Raw genomic sequence first — 11,357 nt, 5'->3', positions numbered from 1 at the left:
GCATCTCTCTACACTTAAATTGGCTCTAAAATAAATCTGATCAGGGTGCATCAGATTGACAGAAGGTAAAATGCATCTGGAACCCTGCTAGCAAAAACTCTAGGAAATGGAGGCTTAAGCTTTCCAGCCTCTTCAGTTTAGAGAGGTATATTTATGAATGGAGCTAGAGGATATGCTGAGAGAACCAATCAATGTAAGGCAAAATCCAACACAGTCTTCTTAACCCTGTGTTCACTAGTCCCTTGACATTTTCCTGTTCTCTTTTCAGTACACTTGGCACTACTATTCCTGAAACCTGGATGAAACTTAAAACTCTGCTTGTGCTGTAAGCTGCCTAATGATGCTACTTGTATCCCAGGGAAAGAGGGGAGTCTCAAAAACTGGGAGTTTTCTGTTTTGCTGGATAAACTGCTTCTGTTTATTGAAATTCTTAAGAAAATAATTTTACACTCCCAAGTCAGACACTTCTCCCACACCCTAAAAGTCTTTTTAAATGTTCTCACATTTCATTTGTTTTTTCCTTATTGCAATCCTCTCTCACAGTCGCCACAGGGTTATCTCCTACTTCAGGAAGAAAATATACATATTTATAAATGAATTCCACTGAATTGCCCTTTTTCTCTTAGAATCTTCTATATTTCTATTCTCTCCAGATAATCTAAGGCTTTACTCTCTTCTCCTATTTGTAATTTAAATCTTCCAAATCTCCTAATTCCTTCCATAGCATACAATAGATGTTACAAGCCAATATGACCTTAGAATCATACTGTCTGTGTTGGAACACCAAGTTCACTACTTAACTAGTTACATGACATTAGATAACTCACTCAGCTTCTCTAAATATCCATTTCTTGTCTGGATAATAGAATGGTAAGATTTCCTTCTTCACAGAATGGTGGGGAAGAAGAAATAAGAAAACCCACAGAAAGTAATTGAAACATGACCTGCACCTAGGAAACACTCAACAAAAGTGAGTTTTTTATCAGATAAATGCAGTTCAACTATGACATACTGGTAGAGAATATGGTGAGCTAATGAAAAAAAAATCTGTGTTTTCTAATCACACTGGTGGTACAGTACTGAGACTACTATGTGGGTAGGTGGGATAAAGCAAATGAGTAATTATTATATTTTCTAAAATTTTATCATCCTCTTTTATCAATAAGAACCAGTGTTCCTGGTTTGGCATAAATGTATAAAATTGATCTAGTACATTTTGTCTTATCAGATAATAAATGAACCATCAAAGACTACTTGTATAGTCTCAAAATCACTCTAAATCCAACTTGAAGAGGTTTCCAATGGCCAATAATGAACCATCTTAACTTCAATAAATATAGTAAGAAACATTGTTTAAAACACATCAAATATCTAAACTCAATAATCCATAATTATTCGTTTGCAATATCCTTATTTGTCACCTGTGAAGGATCATAGGCAACCAATCATTATTCTGAAAACACTCCAATAAAAATGAATCACGAAGCACTTTCCTGTCTTTCTTTTATAATTTGTATCTCAAAGTAACAAAATTGTTGATGAAAGGAAACTGTTTCAAGAGAGTATTCCAATTGATGAAGAAAGGAAGAAGGATAAATACAATTTCACAATTTGGCAACTGCTAATGATGTAATGTTTCTACATGATCATTAACTTCTGTTAATTGTAAAAGGAGTCACAACCTGACATTATGTGCCTCTTTATGGAAATACTCAAAATCTCCCTTGAAGTATTCTTGCTAAAAAATTGCACCTACATCTGGTCAAGATCATAGATCCAATTATTGATATACAGGAAATACAGAGGAAAAAAAAGAATGTTCTAAACTATACCATAGGGACACAATCAGTAAAGGCAAGAATGTAGAAAACTCTACAAGTCACATCATCCACCTTCTTCAATAAATAAATGACATTAAAAAATGAAGGATAGGTTGAAAACTTGTAGATTAAGAGAGACCTAAAAGAAGTACTTAAAAATCTAGATAAAAATTGAACTGTAGTGTTTGAATATACCTTTGTGTGATAAAACTGTACAGAAAATCATGAAGGTGATTACCATAAATGTCAGGTTAGTGGTTACATTTAAGGGTGGAGGGAGCAGGTTGTGATTGGACAGGGTACAGAGAGTCCTTCTGAATTGGCTAGCTAATTTCTAATTATTGATTTGGGTGGTGGTTACAAGTGGGTTTTCCTTCTAAGTCAATAAGCTATAATTTTGCTTCACGCAGTTTTCTGTGTTTGTGTTATATTTTGCAATTTAAAATTTTAAGGGGAAAATGATTTTAAAAAGCCGTGGCCAGATATTGCCTACACTTTCTTTTTTAAAAGCCTTTAATGGGGAGAATTCTCTCATTTACTGATGAATTCTTTCAAAGTTTTAGGCAGATAAATTGGAGACAATCACCCCATCACAGAAACCAAAAGAATATTGTCCAAGGTGTGTCTCTGTGTATTTAGCCTGGTCAGTGTTTCTCTCTCTTGGGTGTATCTGCCTCCCCCTAAGCCCCAAGGATGATGTCTTATGAAGACATCACTCATCATTTCTTATTTCTCTTCAAGGTTCTAAAAGTGAGGCATCCTCTGTTCTCTAACAGAGATATTACTAACTAGCAGTCATACTAATATTCTCATGGTCAATGCAAATGACCCAGGAAACATCCCTGGTCTTTCCTGCTTCCTTGTTATTACTAACTTGATGTGAACACAGCTGCCTAAACTTTGACAGAAAGTTTTCCCAGAGACATTTTAGTAAGTCTATCTGAGGTTCACAGAATGCCCAAGAAAGGCTCCAGCACATTTGTGGAGTATGATCAAGGGTCTCTGCACATTTACCCTCAGTTCTTCTTATTCACTGTGAAAAGGTGTGCACATTCTCTTTATGTGACAGCAAATAATTATGCCATTTCCCGAGGCAAAAAGAATGAATGGGTTTGACAGCTCATGGCTTGGAAACAGCACAGAGCTAGTAAAATAGTGGCAGCCTCAGACTGAAACCACCAAGGATCTAAGTATGTTAGACATAGAACACTTTTTTCCACCACATAGAGTCTGGAAAACAAAATTCTTAAGTTATAAATCAGTTACTAATTTTTATATTTTGGTTTGTTGTTGGATTTAATATCCAACTCTCTGACTTCATCTTGTAGGAGCAAATTGTGTTTTCCCAGGATCTTTTTTTTTTTTCTTATTTCGGTTTGATCTAAATTAAGATAATTTACAAACTAGCTCTTCTAGGTTTTGGCTCAAATATTACAAATACTTTCTAAGAATGAGATTCTATTACTTAGGGTCTTAAGGACCTTGTCCATCTCAGGGGTCTTAATCGGTTTAATTAGGCTGATACTCACAACCCCTGTCATTATGGCTAACTGAGGAAAGTTCCAACAGGATGTCGATTCTTAGAGCAAACCGAGTACAAGCAGCGTGTAAGGTTCCAGGCCCCCAGAATGAGAGAGGTAAGCCTGTGGACCTAGGGTGTACTCTGGGGAGGTGCTGGTGAGTGGGACAGGTACACCAGAATATACTTGGTTGGAAGAATACAAGAGATCTGAGTCTTGGGCCTGTGTCTGCCATCCACAGGCTAGCCATTGTCCAGGCATCTGCACAAACGCTGTAAGGTCACGCAGCTTCCCTGGGACAAGGTTCTCCTTGGAAATTCCTTCTATGCAGACAGCCAGAGTGCTCAACGTGAAAAGGAGTTATAATCCGATCCTTACACCGTAGAAGCCATCAGGAAAGTTACAGGCTTACGGCAGGGAAAATCCCAAGGCCTCTGGGTTTTAATGGGTTTAATGACTGATCTAAAGTTGCATTTCCGAGGTTCATCTACATCTTCGTGGATTTCAAGAGTGCCTCCCTGATTACGAATCCCTTCCTCTGGTTGCTGGGTTGCTGGGTAAAAAAGTTCACCTAGAGCCCACCTCCATGGGTTCAACAGGGATTTTCACTGGAATCTCTGAGTCGAATTGGCAATCAGGTGTGTGTGCCTGTTCAGGTTTAACCATTGCATCGTGGTCCCATGGCTCTCCCGGAGCGCGTGAACAAAAATGAATGGACATAGTCGTTGAAAGGGGGAAAAAATAAAAGAGCCTTTGGGACTGGAGCCAGGACCGAGAAGGCAGGAGGCCGAGCATACGGATGGCAGCGAGGGGTCAATCCCCGCCCGGCGCTGGGTCCGCGGCGGAGGAGTCGGAAGTGGTTGGGGTTTGGGGGAGGAGATCCGCTCACACACAACAGGAGAGGCTGAGCCGCCATATCTGCTGCCGCCGCCGCAGTTGCGAATGCAGTGTCGGGACCGGGCTGCCTCCGGCCGCCGCTGAGGTCCCTGTCGCTCCCCACCGAGCCCTCCGCTCTCGCTGCCTCCCCCGCCCCCCCGCGCCCCGCTCCCCCGGCGGCCCTGCCCGCTCTCTCCGGCCCGCGGAGCCCGCTCCTTCCCCGCACCCATCGGGGCTGAGGACCATGGATCCGGGCAGCGGCAGCAGCAGCGACTCGGCTCCCGACTGCTGGGACCAGGTGGACATGGAAGCCCCGGCTCTGGCCCCAAGCGGGGACGGAGCCTCCTCCTCGGCGGCGGCGGCGGCGGCGGCGGCGGCGGCGGCGGCGGCGGCGGCGGCGGCGGCGGCCGAGGCCCAGGTCGAGCCCCTCAGCTCGGCCTTCAGCCGGCAGCTCAACGTCAACGCCAAACCCTTCGTGCCTAACATCCACGCCGCCGAGTTCGTGCCGTCCTTCCTGCGGGGCCCGGTCCAGCCGCAGACCCCCCCGGCGGACATCACCAGCATGGATGAAACCTGCACCGGCGCGGGCGACCCTCCAGGTAAAAGGCTGGGACGGGGGGCACCTGTGGAACATTCCAAAGAGGAACAGTTAGTGTGGCGTGAAGGTTCCAATTCAGCCGTTACCATGGAACTTTCGGAACCTGTTGTAGAAAATGGAGAGGTGCAGATGGTCTTAGAAGAGTCATGGGAGCACGATAAAGAAATCAGTGAAGCTGAGCCGGGGGGTGGTTCCTTGGGAGATTCGGGCCCCCCAGAAGAAAGTGGCCCGGAGATGATGGAGAAAGAGGAAATCAGAAAATCGAAATCTGTGGTCGTGCCCTCGGGTGCTCCGAAAAAAGAACACGTCAATGTGGTATTCATTGGGCATGTAGATGCTGGCAAGTCAACCATTGGAGGACAGATAATGTTTTTGACAGGAATGGTTGACAAAAGGACACTTGAGAAATACGAGAGAGAAGCGAAAGAGAAAAACCGAGAAACTTGGTATTTGTCCTGGGCCTTAGATACAAATCAGGAAGAACGAGACAAGGGTAAGACAGTCGAAGTGGGTCGTGCCTATTTTGAAACAGAAAAGAAACACTTCACAATTCTAGATGCCCCTGGCCATAAGAGTTTTGTCCCAAATATGATTGGTGGTGCTTCTCAAGCTGATCTGGCTGTGCTGGTAATCTCTGCCAGGAAAGGAGAGTTTGAAACTGGATTTGAAAAAGGTGGACAGACGAGAGAACATGCAATGTTGGCCAAAACAGCAGGGGTGAAATATTTAATAGTGCTTATTAATAAGATGGATGACCCCACAGTCAATTGGAGCAGCGAGAGATACGAAGAATGTAAAGAAAAGCTAGTGCCCTTTCTGAAAAAAGTCGGCTTCAGTCCCAAAAAGGACATTCACTTTATGCCCTGCTCAGGGCTGACCGGGGCAAATATTAAAGAGCAATCTGATTTCTGCCCTTGGTACACTGGATTACCATTCATTCCATATCTGGATAATATGCCAACCTTCAACAGATCAGTTGATGGACCCATTAGACTGCCAATTGTGGATAAGTACAAGGATATGGGCACTGTGGTCCTGGGCAAGCTGGAATCAGGATCCATTTTTAAAGGCCAGCAGCTTGTGATGATGCCAAACAAGCACAATGTGGAAGTTCTGGGAATACTTTCTGATGATGCTGAGACTGATTATGTAGCCCCAGGTGAAAACCTGAAAATCAGACTGAAGGGAATTGAAGAAGAAGAGATTCTTCCAGGATTCATTCTCTGTGATCCTAATAATCTTTGCCATTCTGGACGCACTTTTGATGTTCAGATTGTGATTATTGAGCACAAGTCCATCATCTGCCCAGGTTATAATGCGGTGCTGCACATTCATACTTGCATTGAGGAAGTTGAGATAACTGCGTTAATCTCCTTGGTAGACAAAAAGTCAGGAGAAAAGAGTAAGACCCGGCCCCGTTTTGTGAAACAAGATCAAGTGTGCATTGCCCGGTTAAGGACAGCAGGAACTATCTGCCTTGAGACATTCAAAGATTTCCCTCAGATGGGTCGTTTTACTTTAAGAGATGAGGGTAAGACCATTGCGATTGGAAAAGTTCTGAAACTGGTCCCAGAGAAGGACTAAGCAGTTTTCTTGATGCCCCTGCACAATACTGTGAGAATTGACTACCAACGTTCACCACCTTCTGTTATTTACTGCCCCTTGACAGACTTTTCTCCATCTTTTGCAATGAAAAATTTCCCAGCAAACATCCATGTTTTGTCAGCTTTCTCATGTTGAGATCTCAGTTATGTCACTGTTGACTTTACCCAAGAGTTTCCTCCTCCTCTGACACTCTGCTTCCTTGGACTGAATCAGTAATAGCTTTGTAAGTGATGTGGATGTACTTGTCTATAACAATGAAAAATTAATATATTTTTAATTTTTCATTTTCCATTAGGCTATCTAGACAACCCTTGTTCCACGCAGACCAATCAGAATGTGTCAGTGTGTGTGTACATGTTAAAAAGACAACTAACATGTGAATAAAATATTCCATTCGAAACTCTTAATTGGTATTTGAAATGCTTTTGAATATTTTTTATTTTGTCTGTAATACTTCTCAGTTAGCTTTTTTTTTTTTTTTTTACTTTCTTGAGTAACTGGAGACATTTTATTGCTTGGGCTTGGAAAAACTGCCGCACTCACTCTTTTAAATGAGGGATTTACACCCAATGCACAGGTTTGTACTAGAGGAAAAAAATTTTAATTTTGAGAAAACATTTCTTTGAGGGTTCTTCCCAATGAAGTTCGTTTTCTGTGTTTAAGTCCAGTCCATAAAGGAGTTCTGCTGCTTCCCAACTTATGATTTGAAAAAGAAAAGCTCAGGCCACCTATTGGGCCCCCAAATGTTGAGCATGGCAAAATTACGAACATACCTCGGGGTGCAGACCATACATTGGCTAGACTGTTACCTGCACTCCATCATCTAAACACACCTCTTTGTTCTATTCACCAAGAGAGTCATGATGTGGGAAGCGACACAATAAGGGGCATGACTATTGAGAAGCTAAATGCTTGCAATTCTAAGTCATTTACCCACAAGTAAGAGTTAGTGAGGGTCTGGAGCTTGCAAATGGGGAGACCATTCCACTCTCCAGTGTTTGGGGTTAGTAGGAACGGTGGAAGGTCATTTTTCCAATCAGATCATGATCCACTCTTGGGGTCAGAGATCCTGGACTTGTCTCTGAAGAGCGCTTTGAGGAAAACGCCAACTGTGGACCCTGAGGTGGCTACTTCTGTTGCTGGGAGTGCAGCGTGATAACCTGCCATCACTCTCCACAGCTGCAAGAACTTTCTGCCTTGGTAAGTGGGTAGTGGCCCGATGTAAACACTGCCCAGGGGTGGGCAGAGCCAATTCCTCACACTCACGGGAGGATTGAACAAGGGTGAACACAACTGCCAGGACACCCTGGGCTCATGCTCAGGACCCTTCTCCATGGTCCCTTTGTTTGTGTCCCCATGCACCTACCTCCAGGCTGGCTAACCTGTCAGATAGCCACTTAGAACATTGTTAGGGTGGTTCTGTGACTCATTTATCTTCAGGGCACCCACAAGGGAAAACAGGATTTTTACTTTGTCAGTAGGTCAGCTCACCTCACCCACAGGGATGTCTCCTACTGTCTTGGATCCAGTTTTTTAATAATTAGGATGTCAGTGGCAAGAGTGTCATCTTTATTTTAGAGTTCCTTCTCTTGCCTCTGTGCTCTGAACTTTGTATGAAATACAGTGTTTGCTGAAAGTTGTGCCCTGGCAGCCACTTTTTCAAAAAATTTCTTTGAGGCTGCATCCATCTCATTGTTTTGCAATTTTAGTAATTTGCCAGTAAGATTACTGTGGATCTCATCCACTAATAGGCCAAAGCCACAAGGTAAGACAGAACTCTTTTTCCATCCAATTTGGATAATTTCCCATCAAAAACTGGCTGCTAAATGTCTTTCTCATTTGCCAGTTATAGAAAAATTTCTCTACCAGGAGCTCTGAACTATATAAAAAACAACATTCAGAGACCAGGACATATATCTTTGGGGGGTGGATTTAGAAACCAGTAATTTTCATTTCAGTGAGAAGCAGATCGTCTAGGTGGTTGGAGACACCAGACCCTGGCACTTCAGGAAAATATATAAACTCATGGTAACATTTCTTTCAAACGTCATGATTACCTTCCTTTATAGTTCTTAATGTCTGGTTGTCTCCTCCAATACTACAAATTAAGGCCATTTATAACACAGTACTCATTTGCCCAGGGCATACAAAACAGTGGCCCTTCAAAGGTCCCCTGTTGCCTCTAATTCAGACCAGTTTAACTATCCTAAGAGCATTTCAAATTCCTGGCAAGCAAGATCAGTGTAAAATCTCCCCAAGTCTGGCTGCATGCTGTAAATACATCATGAACTTCCTACTTCAGGCTTTCTCAATATGTGTCCTACCTATTGGCTCTTGGTAAGTTCTCTCCCAAGGTTCTTCCTATCTTAAGGAGATTTAGGAAAGGGGCCAATTTATTCTGTCCTTCAGCAGAGACCCATGAAGAAAAGAAAGTGGGAAATTTGGGCTGGATAAAAGTTTGAGCTTGCATTGCTCACTGAACATCTTTCTCTGGTCCCTCAGACAACTTGCCAGCACAATGAATATCCACGATCATTACCATTCCTATCTTTAATGGACAAATCCTGTCTCAAAATAGACCCTCTTTTTTACAATATCATGATTTCTGATTTGCTACAATGCAAGAACCCACTGTTTTTAAAGTTTACGTCTAAACATTTGTCAGTACAACTATTCCTCTCACACATTGTAGTTAACATCGACTGTTTAGCAGCAAGAAAATTATTAGTTACCATTTCATAACCTTTTAAAAAGAAACTATTCCACAACCACAGAAGTTCTGCCAAAACCTGAGCACTTGAACATGTTCACATTGATCCAGTACCCGTTTTTATGTTCAATATGGTTCTTTCTATATTTTTTGCTGAGGGTATTGACATATTTTGATTTTTCCTAGTTTTTTTAACTTAAAACATTTAATTTCTAGTATTCTTTAAACATAAGCATATAAATATATATATATATATATATATATATATATATATATATATATATATATATATATGATTTTTTTTGTCCTAGTTTTCAGTTACAATATCTACTCATGGTTGGCCATGGGGCAAGGGGAGGAAAATCTGATCCCAGGTTTCTCACCAGAAATACGACTATTTCCACCTAGTGAGGAAAGTGGGCTTGCCTTAGATTTTGGGAGAGGCTTTTTCAAAACACCCTGTGTATTGTTAGTTAATGTTCAAATGATCACCAAAATCAACAGGGGAAAGGGAAGAGAAAAAAAGAAGAACCCACTATATGAACATGCCTTGTATTGAGAAAACAAGGGGGAAAAAGCTTTGCTTACATACAAGAGGGCACAGTTTACAATTTTACACTACAGCCTGTAGAATGTTGACTATTGACTTCCCTCCCCCTTGACTTCTATCCTACACTCAACAATGCTAGATTATTTTATTGGAAGTTTGTCTAAGTTCTAGAGGGGTTCTCTTTTCCTTCACTTATCCTTAAAAAAAATTGTATAGTTTCTTTTACAAGTCAATGGATGAAAGTTTCAGGCTCTAAGAATCAGACATCAATCAAAAGGGGTTGGTTTCAGCATAGTCTGTTATTTTCCACTCAGATTAATACTAAGCAATCAGAATTTACATACACGTGTAATTTGCAGACAGTTCTTAGCCCTTTAATGAAGATATTTCTCTCTTTCATTGCTGAACTTCTTCAAAAGTCCAAGCAGAAAGTGTGAAGACCTGCCCTCAGTTTTAGTACGAGAGGACACAAAAATATTTGTCCACAGTCAGGCTGCTGTATACAGTCACGTCACTGTATCTCTCATTTGATATGATATGTATCCAATAAGTATCTGATTACATCTCTTCTTTCACATTTGAGGCAGTGAGTAAAAGGCTTCCTCTAGTCTCTAACAGAGACGTAGATAAATTATCTCCTCCTGAGACTGCTTTTACTAGCTCTACCACAGTCTATCAGTGACCTTTTGCCACACCAATAAATTTACAGAAGAAGAACACAATGTTACAAGGCAAGTGAGTAAGAAATGGCTTCTGCCCGTTTAGCTGGCAGTTCCTGGTTTAAAGGTTAGTGTTTGGTTTCTACCATTGTATTCCTTTCTGCACCCTGCTTTAACTGATGCTCAGACAACATATATTATTTAGCTTTCCAACTGCTTTAGCTTCTTTTGCCAATTTTGTAAGGCATAAATGAATAAGTGAAATAAAATGTATTAGTATGTTTTTTGAACATCGAAAGGCTTAGCTCCTGAGAGGTACTAATGACAGAATGCTCCATCCGCATCCGTGTTCTTCAATGCATGCCAAACCCAAAAGAACTCTGGTCCTAAAGAGTAAATGAGCCACAAGCACATATTTTCCACATTTAAGAAGGGAACACCAAGGGTTTAAGGAAAGGAGATACATTGGAGGAGGCTCTAACTTTACAAGAGGATGATGCAAGATGGATGGGAGATGGCTTCACAAGATCCTGGTGGTGAGCAAAATGTTACTGTGACCAAATTTAACATAATTCAAAAAGAACATCTACCTCCATGGATGGCACACTATTCAAAGCCTGGAGGGAAGTTGAGGGCACGAGAAAGGTCCTATTGATTTCCCAGCAGAATCTGAGCTGGGCTCACAGATGGCTAGGGGACAAATGGACATCAGATACCTTCTGTAAGATAAAGAAGCCAAAACTGCTGGCAATACTGGCCACATGGCAGCCAACTCTGAGAATGGCAGCATTACCAAACCTCACAGATCCCCAAGGATTAGTGTTAGGTCTCAAACTATCCTGCGTGAGTTAGTGGGATCCAAAATAACATATATGACCTGAGTGTGCAGACTGATAACAGCTACAAAATAAGGTAAGTTCTGCTCTGGCCACCTGGGTGCTCCTACCTCTTTCATAAGATCCCATGATCAGTGAAGTGGCCAGAATCAAAATATGCCTCCTTCCTGATGTGGAAAATGC

At 41.8% G+C, this 11,357-nt stretch overlaps 1 protein-coding gene across 1 annotated transcript; it reads left to right on the top strand.

Moving 5' to 3' along the window:
* The first annotated feature begins 4,243 nt into the window (after positions 1 to 4,243).
* On the top strand, positions 4,244 to 6,826 carry GSPT2 (G1 to S phase transition 2). The gene has a single exon (XM_006219579.4). The coding sequence runs from the start codon at positions 4,461 to 4,463 to the stop codon at positions 6,396 to 6,398; it is 1,938 nt and encodes a 645-aa protein (XP_006219641.2). The 5' UTR covers positions 4,244 to 4,460; the 3' UTR covers positions 6,399 to 6,826.
* The last annotated feature ends 4,531 nt before the right edge of the window (positions 6,827 to 11,357 follow it).

The sequence above is a fragment of the Vicugna pacos genome, chromosome X, assembly GCF_048564905.1.
Source record: "Vicugna pacos chromosome X, VicPac4, whole genome shotgun sequence".
Lineage (NCBI taxonomy): Eukaryota > Metazoa > Chordata > Mammalia > Artiodactyla > Camelidae > Vicugna > Vicugna pacos.
This window is presented reverse-complemented; position numbering and strand designations above follow the sequence as displayed.